This window comes from Quercus suber, unplaced genomic scaffold (genome assembly GCF_002906115.3).
Source record: "Quercus suber isolate HL8 unplaced genomic scaffold, Cork oak 2.0 scaffold_10, whole genome shotgun sequence".
NCBI classification, from domain to species: domain Eukaryota; kingdom Viridiplantae; phylum Streptophyta; class Magnoliopsida; order Fagales; family Fagaceae; genus Quercus; species Quercus suber.
In genome coordinates this window covers 749,636-771,747 of record NW_027069476.1, presented here as the reverse complement: position 1 = coordinate 771,747, position 22,112 = coordinate 749,636, and the positions used below count along the sequence as shown (strand labels likewise).

The window sequence follows — 22,112 nt, the reverse complement described above, 5'->3', positions numbered from 1 at the left end:
AACTAAATACATGTTAATTTTTGTTTGAAGTGCTAAATACATGTTAATATAGTAGTATATACTATATATTTTAATCAAACTAATCAGGCACATTTATAAATTATAATGTCATACAGTATATAATATATTGATTAACGCTCCTTTAGATATATACTACTATCAATTTCTTTAAAACCTTCTCCTTTCTCCCCTCTCCCCGTGTGTGTATGTTGCTTAGTATTCTAAAAAAAAATATTGATTATTATAATAACAATAATATATTATAAGGAAATAAAAAAGAAAGCAAATGAAAAGTAAAGTGACAAATGAGCACTACATAGAGGTGAAGGCCACGGAAGTTTCAAGCTTGTCTTTTACTTCTTCTTCTTCTTTCTTTTTTTTTGTCTAGGTTAATCACACAGAACTTTTACTTTTATATTATAAACACAACCTGTAGCAATCGTGGGTAAAGAAAAAAAAAAGGCAATGCCAAGGNTTTTGCCTAAAATGGGTGTTCATTAAAAAGTAAGTAAGCTAAATATTGTACCTAGACTCATGTAGAATGATAAAGAAGAAAGTATGAATGACAAAATTTTCATTATGTATGGTTGAAGGCATTTGATGAAGAGCTTCAATTGTAGCATATGACATCATTCATGATGAAAATTTAAATATGTGACAATGTTGTAGCAAAATCAATTGCTTATTATTGGAAGATGACGATATTCGTTATCATTCTTAGAAGTTTTTAGTGAATGAATATTACATTTAGCAAATAAGTACTAAGAAACTATTATAGTAAAATAGACATTCATATGTTAAATAGCTACCAAAACTTTATGTGTGATTAACTATCAAAATTCTTATACAAATGAGACTAACTTTGTATGACATACAATTTATATATATATAGTTTCATACTTTTCAAATAGAAATTTTATCTTAATTTTCTCACTTAAGAGCAATGGTGGGGTTAGAAATTTATCTTTGGGGGGCCATATATAAATTTTATTTTATTTTTGTGTGTATGAAATTTAAAATAGTAATATATAATACTTCATAACTCAATCTCTGCTATAAATAGGGGTGTGCAGAAAACCCACCGACCCGCCAAACCCAACCCGACCCACCGGGTTGGGTCGGTTTTTAAGGCTTGGTGGGTTGGGTTGGGTCACAAAATTTTTTTTATAGTGAGTCGGGTTGGGCATGGGTCATAAAATTACAAACTCGCCAAACCCGACCCGACCCACCCATATTTAATTTATATTTAAAATATATTATATATTTAATATTTTTTAAAAAAATCAGCTGTAAATTTAATATATACTAATAATAATAATATTATATACTATAAGTGCTTATATATATATATATATATATATATATATATAATATACTAATAATAATTATATATTTTAAAAATATATATAATATATACTAATAATAATATAATTAATAAATTTAATAATAAAAATTTGTCAAACCCATGGGTTCAACTCGACCCATGTGGGTTGGGTTGGACTTATGTGATGGGTTAGGTTGGGTTGAATTTTTTTGACCCACCATGGTGGGTTAGGTCAAAAAATCCCCTCAACCCAACCCAACCCATGCACACCCCTAGCTATAAACAACAACTAAATACATGTTAATTTTTGTTTGAAGTGCTAAATACATGTTAATATAGTAGTATATACTATATATTTTAATCAAACTAATCAGGCACATTTATAAATTATAATGTCATACAGTATATAATATATTGATTAACGCTCCTTTAGATATATACTACTATCAATTTCTTTAAAAACCTTCGAGAGAGAGAGAGAGAGAGAGAGAGAGAGAGAGAGAGAGAGAGAGAGAGGGAGAGTCACATGTGAGAGCACTGTGAGCAAAATTTTCTGTAATTGTGTGAGGACTTGGTGCGGCGAATCAACAAAATTACTGACCTTTCAATTTTTCTATTGTTGTGGTACAAGTAAGTTCTAAATGTGTTGGGAAGAAAATTAGATTTTTTTTTCCCTTTTATTTGTTGAGGTAACTGTTAAAATACCTATGTGTTCATTCTAAAAATGCTGAATGTTTAATTATTGTAATTTTCTAACATATATATTTACAATATTTTTACAAACTTTTGATGTGGCTAACCTCTTATTGGTTTTTATATAGGCCAACCATTAATATCACTTTTTCATTTACCAATAATCACTCACCACATCAGCAATTTGTAATATTTTTTATAAAATAGTTTATAGGGATAATTACAGTAAACCCACTTGTGCTATGACCCATTTTCACTTTGTCTACCCGTGTTTCAATCATTTACACTTTACCCACCTGAACTTCAATCTATTACCCATCTATTACTCACCTCTCCTTTTGCCGTTAGAAAAACACATTTTTAGAAAAAAAAAAATAAAAAAATAAAAAAATAAAAACAAACAAACATAACAAAAATAAAAAATAAAAAGCTAGGGTTTTGATTGCTTAAGAACTTCTATAAGAACAAAGCAGAGGAAATAGCACACAAATCCCACTTTAGGTCGAAACACTCGACCACCACCATCGACAGGATGAACAATGGTGTTGTTTGCCTGTGATTGAAATTCTCTCTTTGGTTTGTTACTATTTTCTGTTTAATCTATGATTGGGTTCTAAAACTTTTTTTTTTTAATTACAGTTTGGGTTTGAAAAATGACAGGGATTTTTGGTATGGATTCAGAGGATTCAATTGGTTTTGGATGTGTGTAACTGAAAATTTTGAACTATATTTACAAATGTTGTGTTCTTGTGTTCATGAGGAAAAGATTCAATGGTTCATATTTTTGATCTGTGTTATGTGCTTATTTTTAATAAAAGGCTGTTTTTCTAATGTTTGAGGGTGAGGTAGATAGCGAATTGAAGTTCAGGTGGGTAAAGTGTAAATGATTGAAACACAGGTAGGCAAAGTGAAAATGGGCCATACCACAGGTGAGTTTATTGTAATTATCCCTAGTTTATATCTTTAGCACTATTCTTTTATTAAATGAAAGTTATATTTATTTTTAGACTTTATTAAATATATATGTATACTGTCGGGGGGTATAGGGGGCTAAAATGATAAGGTTCTTTTAAAAGTTTTCAAATTATTTAGGATAATTCCAAAAAAAATCCTTAATTTTTATGAAAATTTTTGGGGGGGCCAAGACCCCCCTCGGACATAATGATGGTCCGCCACTGCTTAAGAGGTAGCACGTACCTTGCATGTGCCACCCTAACTAATACACATGTAAAGAGTTAAATATTAATTTTAAAATTTAAATATAGACTAATTTATTCATCACTTATGTAATCTAATTAAATAAATCAAAGTAGCATGTGTTTATTATAGGGAATATTTATGANTTCTTGTGTTCATGAGGAAAAGATTCAATGGTTCATATTTTTGATCTGTGTTATGTTCTTATTTGTAATAAAAGGCTGTTTTTCTAACGTTTGAGGGTGAGGTAGATAACGAATTGAAGTTCAGGTGGGTAAAGTGTAAATGATTGAAACACAGGTAGGCAAAGTGAAAATGGGCCATACCACAGGTGAGTTTATTGTAATTATCCCTAGTTTATATCTTTAGCACTATTCTTTTATTAAATGAAAGTTATATTTATTTTTAGACTTTATTAAATATATATGTATACTATCGGGGGGTATAGGGGGCTAAAATGATAAGGTTCTTTTAAAAGTTTTCAAATTATTTAGGATAATTCCAAAAAAAATCCTTAATTTTTATGAAAATTTTTGGGGGGGCCAAGACCCCCCTCGGACATAATCAGGGGCGGAGGGAAGGGGGGGCGAGGGGGGGCATTTGCCCCCCCTGATGCCCCAAAAATTCTCAAGTAATATATAGTACCAGGCCTTATTTGCATACACTAGGACAATCAGCTTTTTTACATACATATTGTATTTGTACCGTGTATTAGTTTATTGTAAGAAAACAATTTCACATTTGGGGCCACTGCAACTCTTTTAAAAAAAATAATAGGTCCCACCTTATAATAATATTATAATAAAATAAAACCACTTGTACAGCCAACTTCTCCACCATACATCTCCACCACTATTTTGCTGAAAAAAATTATTAAAAAAAAAAAAAAAACCTACTTTCATTCACTAGTCATTATAGCACCTCAAAAAAAAGTTGATGTTCACAATTTTTCACAACTTTTTGTCACAACTGTTGCATGGCAGAGTGTGATTGTTGAAAAAAAAATTGTGAGTTTATGTGCTAGTATTTATTAATCACTTATAGTCTGCCATATCAAAATTTTGGCAAAAACATTATAAAATAATTTATGGTTTAGAACTACTCATAGCACCTCTATTACGTATAACACTTTTTTCTTTCCTCACCAACATTTTTCAGTCTCAAACCCAAGGTTTTTTTTTTTTTTTTTTTTTTTTTACAAACCCAAATTTTAATTGTATATGAAAATTACATTTGCATATAGTTGTTTACTTATTTTGTTATTAATATCAATTAATTAATTTTACTCTCTTTTGATCTTGCCCCCTCTAACCTAAAATCCTGGCTCTGCCACTGGACATAATGATGGTCCGCCACTGCTTAAGAGGTAGCACGTACCTTGCATGTGCCACCCTAACTAATACACATGTAAAGAGTTATATATTAATTTTAAAATTTAAATATAGACTAATTTATTCATCACTTATGTAATCTAATTAAATAAATCAAAGTAGCATGTGTTTATTATAGGGAATATTTATGAAATTTCCAGATCTATGAGATGCAAAAATAGAAAAAAAAATGTGTTAAAGAAAACAATCACACAGGATTATATTTATGTGATTCAGCAATTTGCTTATGTCCATAGAATTGCAGTGATTTCACTATTTTCAAGAAAAAATATAAGATACAGTAGTAAAATTTCTCTCTCTAACTACTCATAGCACCTCTATTACGTATAACACTTTTTTCTTTCCTCACCAACATTTTTCAGTCTCAAACCCAAGGTTTTTTTTTTTTTTTTTTTTTTTTTACAAACCCAAATTTTAATTGTATATGAAAATTACATTTGCATATAGTTGTTTACTTATTTTGTTATTAATATCAATTAATTAATTTTACTCTCTTTTGATCTTGCCCCCTCTAACCTAAAATCCTGGCTCTGCCACTGGACATAATGATGGTCCGCCACTGCTTAAGAGGTAGCACGTACCTTGCATGTGCCACCCTAACTAATACACATGTAAAGAGTTATATATTAATTTTAAAATTTAAATATAGACTAATTTATTCATCACTTATGTAATCTAATTAAATAAATCAAAGTAGCATGTGTTTATTATAGGGAATATTTATGAAATTTCCAGATCTATGAGATGCAAAAATAGAAAAAAAAATGTGTTAAAGAAAACAATCACACAGGATTATATTTATGTGATTCAGCAATTTGCTTATGTCCATAGAATTGCAGTGATTTCACTATTTTCAAGAAAAAATATAAGATACAGTAGTAAAATTTCTCTCTCTCAACACAACACACAAAATTCTAATCTGAAAAACAACTGTATTTTATATCATATACAAAGGATTCACAGTGAGCTAAAAACAAGCCAAAAAATTTCCCCTCAAGTTTCCACTTCATGGACTAAGCCTCATAAAATCTTCTATTAAAAACCATAACACTTTTATATTGGATCGGGTCATAATCCGAATTAAAAACAACTAGGCTTCACATAGCCCAACATTTATAACACATTCAAATTGATTAAACTAAAAAATGATAATACATTACAAATGACCCAAAAAAATAATTTCTATTTGTTATATTGTCTAATCAATTCCATCTAAGTCAACTCCATTTGAGAAAGTTATTTGGCCTCTTTCACATGATGCTACAATTGAAAACCCAATCTGCAAGGTAAACTCTCAGAGTAAAATGTGTATTTGTTGTGATGTATATGCATATATCTCATACTTTAATCACAATATAGGTATTTGTGTGTTGTGTTTCAGATTATAGGTATTTTTTTATATGCCCGTTTTTTACTGAATTGTTCTTTGCATTTCATCTTTTGATTGAATTATTCTTATTAATATTTTAATACATGATTCTTTTGTTCTTTTATGAAAATTTTTGTTTGAATGATAAGATTTTGGTTGATGCTAATAGCTATTCCTTTAATTGGTTTCTCAATTCCTCTTGGGTTCTATAATGTTATCTTGATCCCACATCTTCAGCCACTTAGAAAGGCAAAAAAAAAAAAAAGGATTTTTGCTATTATACGGGTCTCTTTACATGATAACAAGTTTTTACATGATAAAAACAAACTCCCGAAATACAGAGATAAGAATAAAGATGACATTCTTTTCTCTTCTGTTTTTTTCTTTTTTGTTTTCAAAGAACATACCTTCAACCTCCGTATATTAAACATTAAACGCAAAATGGTTATCATTTGAAATACCTTCAGGTAGATGAATCTTTTAATTTCATGTTGTGAGAAAAATAAAAAGCGATGCTTATTGTGTATTTAGAATCTAGTATTTAATTCTTTCTATGAAGATGTATATAATGTTATTTTTAGTGAATTGAGAGTGAAAATTTGTACCAGTCTTTTTCGTTTTTAAATTAAATTGTGGTGCAAATGTTAGGTTTCCATTTTTCTTTTAGGGATGATTCAAAAGCTGTTGTTTTAAGGGGTTTCATTTTCAGCTCAATCCAACATAACAGTATAACACCCATTTTTATTCTAGCTCTATACATACCTATTAATATAAGGCCGCGTCCTTTGATTTTGAGACCACTTGGATAGTCCAAGTGTTTTTGACAAGAACTTCGTCAACATAGAAGGAAAAGGACTCAAGTTTGGCTTCTTCAATACGTCAATACAACTAACCATAAAATAACAGAACATGATACACACACACACACACATAGAGGAGGTCCAAGACGCATGTAAGAGTTGTTGGATAGGGAGCATTGACAGTTAATGTAGCTTGGAAGATGAAACTGTATCTCTCATTCGGATGATTCACACTATTTACACAAAAATGTTTTGTCATAAAATTCCCACTTGAAGTTTAACTTAGGCCTATAAAAATACAGGGATTCACAATAGAATTATCAAATGGAGGATCCAACAATTAACAGGCCGGTTTAGGAATAATACATAAAAAAATTTCTACATTTTACCAGCCTGCACTCTAGTCGTTTCATGCACACCTTGCAACGACAACTTGCTTTCTTGCTGGAGTTCTTAAAGGTTGTCGTGACCTCCTGTCTCTCTGTGTTTGTATACGCTATTCTTGTTCTTTAATTTACAGTGCCAGCCTGCCCATTAGTACAGTTCTGTGAAGGTGAAACGAACAGAAAGAAGCCAAGTTTCCAGCCTAATTTAGGGCTGTGGAAGCTCTTGAACAGCCTCAGGCAGAGATGGGGGGGAAGATGCACCACTAATTTTGCTGGGAGCTGGTGTATTCCTTCGGGACTGGCGTTTTGTGGGCACAATCACACTCTCATTCTCCCATCTGTCATCATTAATTTCACCATCTTCTTCGTCTTCACTAGCTTTAAAAACTGATGTACATATGCATTTTGAAGATAGCCTTTCAAGTTCAGGTTTGGTTCCCTTGCCCGTTCTAAAGTATCTTTCTTTTTTTGATAAGTAATAAGAAGTATATTAATCATGAAGAAAAAACGAAAACCGCAAATAGAAGGTGTTCATGATGGTGAACACAAAGCAGTAAACAAAAACAACAGAAATAAGAGAAACAAGTTAAGGGGCACTTCTAAGGGAAGTAAGAAACTCCAGAGAAGAAGAACAGTTTGAGGAGCCCCAGCACTTAGCCCATTCAAAAAGAGTACTTTCGCTAAGAGTTAGTAACTGATCAAGCGATTTCTCTATAGCCTCAAAAGAGTGTTGGTTTCTTTCCATCCAAATAACCCACATCAAACAGCCAAGAACCATATTCCATATGTCCAAAGAAAACTTCCCCAACCAATTACTCCAACAAAACACCAAACTCTCCACTGAACCTGGCAAGACCCATTGAATCCCAAAAACTTGTAACATTTGCACTCACAAAGAATAAGCTACAGGACAGTGAATGAGAAGATGGTCCACAGATTCTGCAGAATAGCAACACATACAGCACCTATTCGCCGAAGGAAGGCCTCGGAACATCAAATTATCCAAGGTAAGAATCCGACCATGGGTTGCGGTCCACAAGAAGAAAGCCACCCTTTTAGGAACCTTGACTTTCCAAATCCCCTTCCAAGGGAAGCTAGATGGAGATGTACCCCAGATCTTATTATAAAAAGACTGAATATCAAACTTACCATTCCCATTAAGACACCAATGGGGACTATCACACCCAATGCCTCTTGGAATCCTAGACTGAATGAAATCTAGGAAAGAGAAAGCAGCTTCTAATTCCATCTCATGAAAATTTCTATAAAATCTCAAGTTCCAAAATCTATTACTCCCATCCTCCTGATGTCCCAACAAATCAGAAATGCAGGCTTCCTTGTCATTAGAAATAAATAGAACTGAAAATTTGCTTTCTGTTTGACAATAATGACCAATATCACTTCTTCTTTTTTTTGGTTAAGTAAAAGATAGTGTAAAAGGAAACCTGAAATGAGTACAAAGAATCAAGGAACAATAATGGTCAATATAAAACATAGATGATGATTATATATTATTCAAGAACTATAAAAAAAAGGGGGGCGGGGGTGTTTGGAACGAGAAATATCACTCAAAAACAAGAAATATGGTCATTGCAGTATTTCACAACGCATTCTCATACTAATACAATAAATACTAACAGACTCAAGCCCATTGCCACACTAGTATTCTAGATAATGTAAGACTGATACAAAGCCTTAATGGGGGTAGAGGTCTCAGGTTCTATACCCATTTCTCTATTTTTATAAATCTTATAAAAAAATGTAGACTGATACAAAGTTCAATTTTTGTTCTGAAGCATATTTCCCCTGGCTAATAGAAACAGCCACTAAATCTCTAAGTCTATCTAAAGCTAGAACCAGGATATGATCATGTTTTGTTAAGGTTGTGATGTTATAAGCCTAGAGAACATGGTTCTAATCGATAAACTCTTGACATGAAACATGAATTAATCATACTAATACATATTGGATATCAGACTCAAAGCTTCCAGAAAGTGGGTTTATGCCTCAATGCTCACTCCCACAAGACAGCTTTATGCATTTAAAGCTTCACACCAGATGAGAGCCATGTTTATAAGAATTTTTTTTCATGATTAAGCATATTCATGGTCTATGCTACACAAAAAATCAGAGATCTTCAGAATCTAGGTCATAACATATCTAATCTACCCAAGAGAATTTGATCATTACGTCGTTGAGTGAAGATGTATAATTCCTTGGAGAAAAGAGTAAAGATTCAAGACACAGTGGAATCAGATTTAGCAGCAACGAGGGCTGCCTCTATAAGGTTCCACAAATTCAATACTAGATTATTGCTCCATAGCTTAAAACATATTCAGCTTCAACCCAAAGTACACCTCAATCATATAAGATCACATGTTTAACTAAAACAATACCAAATAAATTTAATTAGTAATTGTCACATATGACTAAGATGATACACAAAAAAACATCCACTAACAGATGCATTCACACAGACATAGGCATCTTCCATATCAAAGACCAAAGCATGACACTCACCATATCTTTCCAGGTATAAGACTTAATCCACAGTTGTATTAAGTAGTTACAGGAATTATAGACATAACTATCACATATTGGGGAAAGAAGAATGTAAATCACCACAATGAAGACAGGCATGCCAAGGAGTTTCTGTCAGAATGCATGCAATAATTTTAAATAATAATGCAACATCGACTTTGCAACTTGTAAGTTCAACAAACCTGTGGTGTATATATAACAAATGCTGCTTCATATCGGCCTTTGCAGAACCTATTGAACCATATGGTTAGAATTAGAAGTGCAATGAGAAATGGGGTTGACTGGGCAGCTTTTTTTGTGCTCATCAGTCCCATTAGAAGCACTTGTGAAATGACCAACGCACTTATAACACGCCCATGGACATCAGGCCAAAATGCCGCAGCACTCTCATACTCTTGGTTATAAACATTTATGATCTGCATTTTCAAAAGTAAGATGTAAGATATGGCAGAAAGAAAGGTATCTTACTAACATTATATATTGCTATGCTAAATACTGAATACCCACACACGCACATAAGCAAACCTGTTGAGTAGGTTGTACAGAGATCTAACAAACAAAATAAATTTGTCATGAAGGGAAGTAATTAAAGAAAAAAAAAACACATCTAGGAAGAACTGAATTTCAAGAGAAAACCTAATTCTCATAACCAGGAATGCATATGTCAGATATTGTCATCTGCAATATTTTTATCTATAAGCACACACCATATGTGCTATACGTAAAAGATGTTGAGAAGATGAGTCAATATGTATGACTTTTATGGTTAAGACATAAAGGAATATACAGTTAAAATTAGGTGAAGCTGGTTCATTGTTGGCAAGAGGGAAAAAGAAAAAAGAAAAGAAAAAAAGACAAGGTTAAAAATACAATTTATTTCTATTATTTTTCTTTTTTTCTCAGAGACAAACTCTTCTATAGAAAAATTTCCCTTGGATACAAACTTTGGTTGCTCTCCCATAGGTTTAAGTTTAGCTAGTTAAATGAGTAGCTTCTACTACAATAATAACAATAAACAAAGCCTTAGTCCCAAATTTTGGGTTAAAAAAAAGGTTTTGTTGTTTACTTGTTTCAACCTAAAAAGGCACAAGTCTTACACATTTAATTATTGTTCTACACAAATGGGCAGCAAGCACTGAATGTACACCTCCCTAGCAATTTTTCTTAAAAAGCCTTCAACAATTTGATGCATTGGATTGATATTGCCATAGTCACAAGCATGTGTACATAAACCCTATATTGTCCTTTATGCATAAAATTTTATAATGAAAAATACCACTCTGTACCTGATGACAGAATACAACATAAGCCAGGCCGAAGAAACTGATTATGAAAGGAAGTATAATAGGTGTCACTGTAGCATACACAAGGCCCAGTAGGAAATAGAATTGTATACGGGGTTCTCCTGTGTTGAAACCAAGACTTCCTGGATCCATTGCTTCCTCCCTATCCTTTTCTGTCTTCACCAAAAAGAAATTCTTCAAGTGATACATTATAAGAGATTTCAACATTAGAATTTCCCCCAGCTATACCAGCGCATCCATCAACCATAATATAAGTTATGAAGAAAGTTGCTCTCATTGGAATTGCCACGCCTATTGTTTTAGGAATCCTGCCAAAATGACAACAAATATACTTTTTTTTCTTTTGATAAATAACGTAAGAATATTATTAATAATAAAAAGATTGCCAAGCCGAGTACATTGGGGATGTACTATGGGGGCACAAATCAAGAAACAAAAGAACAACGGTCAAGAAAAATAGAAAAGGAAGAACAAGAAAAATGAGAAAAAACCACACTCCATTCAAAGAGAGTGTGTAAGAAAAAAGACTCAATCTCCAGCAAAGAGCGTTTGCAACCCTCAAAACTTCTAGCATTCCTTTCACGCCAAATGCACCAAATCAAGCAGTGAGGCACTAATTTCCAAACATCAATGTGACGATGTCGTGCAAACTTTCCTTGCCAAGCCTCAAACAACTCAAAAACAGTATGAGGCATAACCCATTGAATACCAAACAAGCAGAAAACCAAAGACCACAACTCCCAAGCTATGTAGCAATGAAGTAGGAGATGATCCATCGACTTCCCACACCTCTTACACATATAGCACCAATCAAGCACTATCACTCGTCTTTTATTAAGGTTGTCTGTTAGTTAAGATCTTACCTAAGGAAGCAGACCAAGAAAAGAAAGCTACCCTTGGAGGAGCCTTCGATTGCCATATCATTTTCCATGTAAAGGAAACAAGATTATGAGGGTAGAAGGAGCTGTAATAACCTCTAACCTCAAAACCTCTATTCCTTGCAGGCTTCTAACAAACCTTATCTGGGCCAAACCCCCGCATTGACGAAGAATAGAGCAACCCCATAAACTGGTCAAAGGCTTCTTCTTCCCAATCTTGTAGTGGACGACAAAATTGCACATTCCAGTGAAACCTCTCAGCAGACCAACCCATAACTTCAGCCACTGAGGAATCCTTTGACCTACTAAGATAGTAAAGCTCTAGAAAGGCCTCTTGGAGAGTACAATCCCCACACCACACATGCTTCCAAAATTTCACTCTAGTACCATCCCCCACATCATAAACAAGGAGTTTAGAGAAGTTCAACCAGCCACTTCTAATGTATCTCCACAAGCTGACCCCACAAGCTGACAACAAATATACTAATTTTATAAAATCTAATTCTAAGATAGAAACTTAAATTGCCCAAAAATTAGAAGTCATGAACTAGTCTATTTAACCTAAATTATGTAAGTTTGATAGATGAATGGTCAATACTTGATAAATGGTTGTAGATTATGTAATTATATAGTTAAACATTTCCACAATTTTAACTTTTGTTATAAATAATAATAATAATAATAATAATAATAATAATAATAGGAAAAAAAAAGAAAAAAAAAAACCCTGAACATGCAACATATGTTACAAATTGCTGAAGAGAAACAAAAACAGTGGAATGTCTTGTCCTCGTTGACTAAAAGAAGCAAAATAATACCCACCAAGGTACTCATCATGTTTTTCTTTATAAGTACAGACACCAAGATACTCATCATGTGGCTATGGGATATCCTAATCCATGCCTAAATCCTAATGACATTATTCTCTACCAGTTAATACAGCATTCACCATTAAATGCCAACTGGGACTCAATTATATGATTCTGCTAGTCACTATTTATCAGATATCATCTTCAGCCTCTATGGTTCTACAGATTTATTATTTAAAAGCTTACAGTCTTACGTGTAAAATGCCTATTTTGTGCAGAAGGGATCAATTTTCATAGATATCTACAGACTTCATAGAGCCACAAAATTTTCCTAGAAAGTTACAAGTTAACATATCATTTAATACTCAAATACTCAAGCATGCATATACAATATACAGAGCACTAGCATACACATGCACCCATATACAAATATATTTGCATTGCCAAGAAAAAGAGACACTGAGCAATTAAGGGAATGGCACACATTTGAGAACAACATACTCGTTTCCTGATTGGTGAATAAATGAATCTAGCTATTCAAATGCACTTCCAGCAATTATGCTCCCGAGGAATACATTTACAAAGTTGAAAGGATAATATCTAGAGGCCGATCTCCTCTCTAGAGATGATAGAGAATTAAATCCTTCAAATTTAGACATGATCATCAATATAGCTGGCAGAAAGATAAGGAATAACTTCAATGCAATCCCAGGTAGAAAACCTTGGATGACTGATTTAATGAAACTCCTGAATTGCAAATCATAACATTATGAGTAATTTGAAGTTATTGCAGACTAATTATCAACACAAGAGGCCCAAGGATGAACAAGAGAAAGTTGGGGCTCCCTTAATTCCTGCCCGTGCCTCCCCTCCAAGACAAGTAGAGTCTAAAACCGACAGTTCTTCATCTTCACTGTCAAAGCATAAACCCTCTGACTCCAATTCTATTGAATCTGAATAGTTAAGTGGTCAAAAGCGGCCTCGACAATAAAAAGCCCCAAAAAGGCTTCATCAACACCATAGTTGATAATAGTACAGAAAAATAAAAGTTAACCACTTCAACCAGTAGGGTTGGAGGGCCTTTTCATGTAAATATATTATGCACAAGTTGTACCAAAATTTTTATCAAAAAAAAATTTAAAAAGTTATTTAGATGAGCAGAGATGAGAAGGAAAAAAGAATGTACGAAATTTATCTCCTTCAATTGAGATTCTCAATCGATTTATGTAAGTGAAAGTTGTAAAATTGATTGACTGCTCTGTAAAAGGCTGCCCTCTTTATAGAACAATAGAATACTTCTCTTTTTATTTTTTTCACCCCTAATGATAACAAGAAAATTACAAGTACAAGAAAGAGAGAATTCCTTGAAATGCTTCTCAGCTGTCTGCTTTAAGTAACATCATGTGAACACTCAGAACATAATATAGTAAATATACTTCCTTTCCGCACCATAACAAAACAGATAGAAAATGAAACAAAAGTACATACAAAGAGGCCTGATCCAAAGTAAAACCCCAAAATTAAGCAAAAGTTAGGACAGTGCTCTTAAATTTGATGGCAATGTCAAACACCTTATACTTAAAACCTAACTCCAAATGCACTGAAAGCATCTATTTCTCACCACTTTTTCTCTTGAGTGATCCACTTGCAGCCTTAGCTTTTGACCACTCTTTCAGAGAAGCAGCACTTCTCATAAAAGAACAAGTTTCACCAATTATAATAGTCCTATTAGATGTTAGCTTTGGTGCTGAATCATGTTTTCTCTTAAATATTGGAGAAGGGGCCTCATTATTACCCACAACAGTCTGCTGATGTCTCTCTGGAGTACTCCTAACGTCCTTTCCAGTTACCAAAATAGTAGATCCATTTCCAGGCAATTCACTATTATCATCTTTCCTTAAATCACTGTGCTCAGTGTTGGTGGAATCAACAATGTCCACACTATTGGGCTTTGCTTGCACTTGCTTTTCATAAGAAATACCAGGCAAAAGTTGTTCAAGGCTAAATGAACTATTGTTATTCTCACTAATCAATTGTGTCCAAGAGGATTTCTGGAGCCAAGCAGCACCTCTGCCAGAATTACTTGAAGCTGCCCTAGGTTTGGCGGGCTGAGTTTCTGTGACCTCTTTAATTGTTTCACTTGAATGACTTTCCAAGTGATCTCCATGCCTTACTAAGTTGTCATTTTTTGCTGACAGTGGAGTCAGGCACAGATGAACCGTCAAATTTTGGTTGCTGTTCCTTGCTAGAGGCAATGCCTGGCAAGATATGTGAGACGCTGAATGAAGTGTTGCTCTGATCACCAACAAGAGCTCTCCATGAAGACTTCTGAGACCAAGAAACAACAGGAGCTGATTGTTGGATACGAGATTCTGGTTCAGCCAGTTGAGCTCCCAATACAGCTGATTCATCTGAATGGGTTTTTAAGTTCCCCTTGCCTCTAGTGATAGAAGAGAGCGATCCATTTTCATCACTTTCTTGATTGAGTGATTTCCTCTTCTTGTTAGGAGGTACAGTATTCCTTTTCTGCTCTTTGAGCGCATTCTGATTTTGCCTATCCTTGGAAGTTCGCTTGCCACTGAAGTCCTGGGAGTCCAATACAGATAGAGAAATTTAGGCCAGAAAGGCAGAAAGTATAGGGATCATCAGTATAAGTAAAACGGAAAAAACAATTATACTCTACAAATTGAACCTTAAAAATCTACCTGATTTTCAGAAATTTGCTCCTTTTCCTGGACACCTAACAAATCCATCCTATTGTTTTTCCTTTTCACCACATTAATTATGAGATTATCTTCATCCATTTCAGAGTCTGCTTCATTCTCATCAAATTGCAAGCCAGAAATCAATTTGGCAGAATTATCTCTTTCCTTGGCTTGTCCATTTCCACTATGTGCAGCATCCGATACCTTTTCCCTTTCAAAGAGCTTGTTCATCACTGAATTCATTATGTTAATCTCTTCCTCATTCATGCCCCCACTTTGTGCTTCTAGATCATTAGCTTGTTTTTCTTTTGCAGGGTGAGGATCAATAGAATGCTCTTCACAATCACAGAAATGAATTGGGAGAGGAGGAACCTCAACATTTCGGAAACTGTATTTGTGTTTGCCACTTCCACTTAATGGCAATACTTTCACCTGCACAACAGATTCATACATAACCATGCAAAGGCACAGTTTCAAGCAACAGTGCATTCAAATGCTTGATCCCAGTTGTTTTGATGCAGTGATGTTGAGCGCAAATGAGAATTGACAATATATAGACACATAAAATTGTATATACGCTAAGAGAAAATGAGACACATCAACTTGTGCAAATGAAAATCAAAACATACATATCAGATCCATATTCACCTTTCTTAAGCTGGGAAAGTAAATCCGAAGTTGCTTTGTTTCTGAATTAAGGTCTTTCTTAGGCTTGTTAGAAGAGGCTATGTCTTCATTCACATCAAAACCGTTATTAGGTTCCCTACTTGCAAGTTCAGCTTGTTCTGCCCACTCTCGTTTCAAACGGACAAGATAATGTTCTCTAGCCTTCTCAAGCTTCAACCTCCCTCCCTTCCAGACACACCCATTATACTGTGTAGTTGCATAGAGGGGATCAGTGTAGGCAATAAAATCCAGCACATGTTAAAAAGAAAAGGAAAAGAGAAGTTCCAGCTTCTCATGATGGACCTGTACAGGACTGAACCTGTGACCACATCCTTCTCCCCTTGTTTTTGGAGGAAGAGAGACCAAGATAACACATCATAGCAGGTAACTAAATACACAACTTGATTTCATTCACGTCCATGTAGCAGGCGCTAGAGCCCTGCTTTACTCAGATATTTTACCATTATCTCCCACTGAAGGCATTAGATTATTATGTTGCTACAGCGTAACACACTGTAATTCCAAGTTTTGCATCAACTTTGTTATTTTATTTTCTGCACCATTGGATACAATATCTATTACAATATAAGTACACTGGAGAAACAAAGAATAGTGTTGACAATCCACAACAGGGAGTGCCATGGGACTGTGGTAAGTTAACGCTTTTGTTATTCTTTTGTTCTTAGAGCCATTGACTCTCTTCAACTTGTTCCATTTTCCATATTATGCACCCAAAATTTGCAATTGAATGGTTCATCCTAAAACAACATTTATCTGTCACCAGTTAAAGTATTTCCAAGAGCAATTGTGCACAAAAAAAATCTGACTTATGGGATCTAAGTTCTGATATAGACATGGGTCAGAGAGCCATTGAGCTTTGGCTCAGCTGGCACCTCCTCCCTTCTAAGTTCTAGCTAGAGGTCATGGCTGTGGGGTCAAGATGCATTGGATGCGTGTGTAAAAAAAAATACATACGACTGATCCTAACTAATCTGTTGAGGATCCATACCTGACCCCAAAATTTTGGAATTAAGACTTGTTGTTATTGTTGTTGTTGTTGTTGTTGTTGTTGTTGTTAATGGATTGGAGACACAATGTTCTATACTTGTATCTACACATTACAAAATGGCTTGTTGTATGCACATGTAAATGGAGAGCTTAGTCTTAATCATGCATACTCAACAAATCAAACCCTACAAAATCCCACATGGGGAAGCATGGCTGTATTCCGTGCAAGTTAAAAAGTTGATCTTGTATTTGCAATGAATTCAACTTAACAACATAAACAAATTCCTATTCCAAACTAAATTGTAGGAATCAATTAGCTCAACTAGTAAAATCTCATGTCGTCGAGGTTTAAAACTTGCCACGTCAAAAACTAATTTGCGTCGAGTAATAATAAAGAGGAATGAAAAGGATTGATAGTGTTTTTTTTTTCTTACAGTGCTGAAGAGCTTGGAAAGGGATTTAAGGGAAGAAGGGGAAAAATCGATATAGGCAAAGCTGCGAGACTTGGATCTGACAATATCAAGTCCCTGAACCACTCCCAGTGACCCAAACAACCTCTGCAAATCTTCAGCCGTCACGCTCTCCCCCAATCCTCCCACGAATATCCTCCTCATCTGACTCGCTTTTTCTGCTTCCTTATCTTCCATTGTTTGATTCCCGAGAATTCGCAGGAAAACACAATGCAAGGAAATGAAAAATTCACTTTTTTTTTTCTTTCCTTGGCTTTTTTCTTATAAACCAAACAGAGAATAACTGGAAGGAAAGAAAAAAAGAAGAGTAAAGAACAAGAGTGAGAACCTGAGGAAGAGAGGAAGAAGCTACTGCATTTGCTGAGAATAGCCGATCTCGAAAGAGAGAGAGAGAGAGAGGGAAAAGTACGGAAATGTAAACCCCTAGTTTTTCCGAAGTTAATAATGTAAGTATAAAAAAGCCCGTTTGGAAACATGGATTTCCAAATCCAAATCCCCGGTTGGCCCAACAAATAAATAAAGAAATAGATTTGGATTTGGAATCAGTGGGAAACAGAGTAACTAGGATCAGCGAAGAAGAATTCAACTACACAACTTTTCAATACTCTAACAGGTACTTCCGGCCTCTCTCTCTCATTTTCGTGTCCCTGTCTTTTGAGTTTCAATCTCTCTAATTCTATGCTTTTCAAATTTTCAGATTCGTTTTCTTTACTTATATATCCCTTTTTCTACAATAATTTTATCTGATTCAAATTCAATGCAGCTGTCAGCTTACAGTGACTGTTGTATAGCTATGTCTACAAGCTTAGGTATGTGTTAAGTTTTGGAGTTAACCTCTTTCTTTTAGGGGTTGTTGGATTTGGTACATGAAGTCCAAATATAACATAAATAGACATCTCAATTAAAGAAGTAACGTAGATTATAACTTTAGATAGAATAGAATGAAAAATAATAATATATGTGGCCGACCCTAAATAACCTATTAAAGTACCATATTTAATCCAAAACAAGATTGGGACTAAGGTTTAGTTGTTGGATTTTCCTACTGTCTGATTAAAAAAAAAAAAAAAAAAAAAGAAGAAGAAGAGAGAAAAAAAACTGTTGCATTAGATTTCCTGTTGTTTGGTTGCTTAGAAAAAATGGGGGACATGAATTGTTGCATTGGAAAACCTTTAAATCAAGAATTCATGCTGGTTTAACTTGTATTTTTTATTTTTTATTTTTATCTTTGACAATTGAATTTATATTTGTCATGAACTTGTTTGATGTTTAGGGTTTGGTTAGAAAGAGCTTCTAATGGCAACAGCTACGGACCCACCACCACCACCGAATTACAGACTATACACAGATTACTTACAAAACCCAAAGTCCGCTCCTGAGCCTCCCCCTCCTATTGAAGGGGCTTATGTTTGTTTTGGAAGCAACTACACTGTGAGAATTCCCTTTTATTTATTTTTTATTATTCTTTCTTGCAAAATACATGTGAATATCCTAGTTTCGAATTATCGGTCCTGCCTTTTTTAGGTGTAATGTTTAGTCATAGAGTTTTGATGAGAAAGTTAATTGTGCTGAACTATTGTTTGTATTTAACAATTTGAAGAATGTATCCCCTGTTTGCTCGCAAGTAACAATAGAAAGTGAAGAGGATTTCCTGAAAATGCGTAAACGGGGAAGGTGGTTTCAATATCTTGAGTTTGTAGGTCTTAAGTCCAAAGCTTGGATTTGATGAAATCATTGAGCTTATATTATGATTGAATTATTAGGCTTCTATCATTATTCTATTTTTCCATGATAATTTTTCCAATGTTTTGTCTAGACCGATGATGTGCCTCCAACCTTGGAAGAACAAGGAGTGCGGCAGCTATACCCAAAGGGACCAAATATTGGTATGAATTTGTGGTGCTTTTACTAAATCTTTTGCAAGTACTACTTTTAAAAAAAAACTAGTAAGTTTCTCGTGCGATGCACGGATAATGTTATAATGTTTTATGTAAATTTGTTTTTGGAAAATACTATACATATATTATAGCATATTTATTATAAAACTTTGTTAGTAATGAGTTCATCATAAAAAGTAACAATTATAAATTGCACACATATATCTATTATAATTATTTTGTTCAAGTAATGAGCAATAATGAAAACAACTTGGAGTAATATTGTATTATAAAAGTTGATAAAAGCATATTAATTCATTCTATATTATTGATTTTTATTATGTGATGGAATAAAAAGCTTCATTATGGATTTTTTTTCTTCTTCAATGCTTTGTTATTGTGGTATGGTGATGCTTGTTGTCATTATCAGTTTCTCCATCTTCAACATTTGAAATTTAGTCCGTCCATATTTGTTCAATTTTTGAGCTTTCATCATTTTTTCATTTTGTTGTATCATTTGTGTTAATTATTAATGAATTGGCACCGAGAGATTCTTGATTAAATCTTAAAAATTTAGACTTTGTCGTAAGATTTTTCATAGGAATTTGCATTTATATTAAATTTCAATGATGTGACAGTTTTTTGTAAATTTTTTATTTTTGTTAATTTTGGAATAGTGCAGCAAAAAGAATTAACATAGCATGTTAAATTGTGTTTTTTTTTTCTTCCATACCTTTTTATCATTTGAAGGCGCATCAAAAATCTTAGCAACTATATAATTTTCAAAACCGTCTTTTAGATTGAATTCATTCAAATGAAGTAGAGAGATCCATTTTTTTTCCTACTTTTTTTTTTTCAAATAACATGAGTTTCCTTCTCCAATATCAATATTTTTACAATAATTTAAATAAGTTGTACTTTAGTTTATTTTTCAGCAAGATCTCGATCTAGATTTATTCAGGATTTTCTTGGCATCTCGATCAAATATCACAAACTTTGTTTTGTTAGTTGCATTAAAAACTTCAATTTGAATCTTATATCTAAAGTATCTAAAGTAGTTTGCAATGGTATATATATAGTAGTTATAGTGAGATAAATATATTATAAATATTTGGAGAGTATGTAGTTAATGTGAGTGCCTCTAACTTTGGGATAGAAAGATTTATTTTTGTTTTACATTTTGCACACCAAAATGATCTTGTTTGTAATTTGACATTCCTTTCACAAAGTACACACAAAATGTAATACCAACCCATTGTTGTATCAATGTTCTTATTATTGCAATACCCTAGCAGTTCACATCTTGTAATGAACTTTGAAATTAATATGTATTTTTTTAATGTAAATAATATGATCTATTATTATTTTTATACATAAATGATAAGTATAATTTGAAATAATTAACAAACCTTTTTCGTAGGATCTCATTCAATGCATTTTATCTTTACTATTATCTTCATATTATTTAAAGATAAATCCTCCTATGAAAATTGTTTTGCATGTATTTTTGGTATTTCTTGTATAGGATCATGTTTTTTACCATTCCTATCATTGAATTTTTTAAAAGAAAATATTAAGTTAATGGTATTTTGTGAGATAGTATATGCTCTTTATTAGACTTTTTTGTTATTATAAATTTTAGAAGAGTTAGGTTCAAGTTACACCTGGTGTAATTCTAAGCAATGTTACACCACCTAATAACTTGTTATTGAATTAATCTTTTGAAAATCTAACCGTTGAATTACATGTTTTATATGTTCTTAACATGCATGCTAATTTTTATATCAATCAGATGTTATTTACCATTTGATCTATAAGCTCATCTTTTATTCATCATTTTAAACTACAAAAACTTGAATTTTAACAATTGATCGATGACATGGTTATTAATCTTTGATTACCTTGGAATTTCGTAAGCATGGAAAATATATGAAGATAATGTAATCTAAATGTGGAATTGTCAATATTCGCATCCAATTAAAAAATATTGAGTGGTGTAACATCACTTAAAGTTACACCAGGTGTAACTTGAACCCAACTCATTTTAGAAATATGCACTTGTCAATTATTTCAGCAACCTGAGGTATTTCAAGATTTATATATATTTTTGTTGCACTGGTCAATGACAGAGAATTTGTTTGCATAAATTGCATAGAATATTATTAATAGACAAAAGCATATTGAATTGAAATTGGGGAAAAATGAAGAGATATTTCTTGAGAATGAGATTTTCTAGAAGTATTATTCATACGTGGGGGAGGAAGAAGATAGTTTGTAAGAAGGTAAGAATTTTTGCTTTAATTTACATGTGGGAATGGTCAAACTTGGGTCTAATATGTAAAGTAAGAACTGGGCCTAAGTTTTTCATAAGGTTTGGTCTACTTTTAAAAGGTAATCAATTTTATAGTGAATAACTTTTGGTCTAATTGGTCTAATTGTCAAGAACAACTCATATCAATATAATTGTAAAAATAAATTACTATGATCTATTGGGTAAGAGTAAAAAAAAATTAATAAAAAGAGGTAAAAAATGCTAAATTTATATAATAGTAAAAATAAGTTACTATGATTTATTAGGTAATAGTAAAATAAATAAAAAAAAAACTTAATGAAAAAAGGTAAAAAAAGGTTAAATGCAATAAGTTATTATGATCTATTGAGTAACAGTAAAAAAAAAAAAAAAAAAAAAAAAAA

The 22,112-nt window shown here is 33.0% G+C and overlaps 2 protein-coding genes across 3 annotated transcripts; both read right to left on the bottom strand.

The window, feature by feature from the left end:
- Positions 1–7,661: 7,661 nt before the first annotated feature.
- LOC112003987 (calcium permeable stress-gated cation channel 1) lies at positions 7,662–13,456 on the bottom strand (the record flags this gene model as incomplete). Its single annotated transcript, XM_024036216.2, is given in 5 exon segments — positions 7,662–8,605; positions 9,884–10,117; positions 10,988–11,224; positions 11,226–11,313; positions 13,194–13,456. Coding segments are annotated over 5 exon segments (870 nt in total), but the record flags the coding sequence as incomplete, so codon positions are not given.
- A 512-nt stretch (positions 13,457–13,968) lies between these two features.
- Positions 13,969–18,224, bottom strand: LOC112003984 (protein REPRESSOR OF SILENCING 3). 2 transcript variants are annotated; one of them, XM_024036213.2, is made up of 5 exons: positions 17,870–18,224; positions 17,506–17,711; positions 16,046–16,270; positions 15,398–15,829; positions 13,969–15,278 (listed from the first exon to the last, which is right to left on the bottom strand). In XM_024036213.2, exons 1-5 carry the CDS (start codon positions 18,015–18,017, stop codon positions 14,874–14,876), a joined length of 1,416 nt encoding a protein of 471 aa, XP_023891981.1. In that variant the 5' UTR covers positions 18,018–18,224; the 3' UTR covers positions 13,969–14,873. The 2 variants fall into 2 exon arrangements, with proteins under 2 accessions (XP_023891981.1, XP_023891982.1); XM_024036214.2 differs by having other exon boundaries at positions 17,506–17,983.
- Between the last annotated feature and the right edge of the window lie 3,888 nt (positions 18,225–22,112).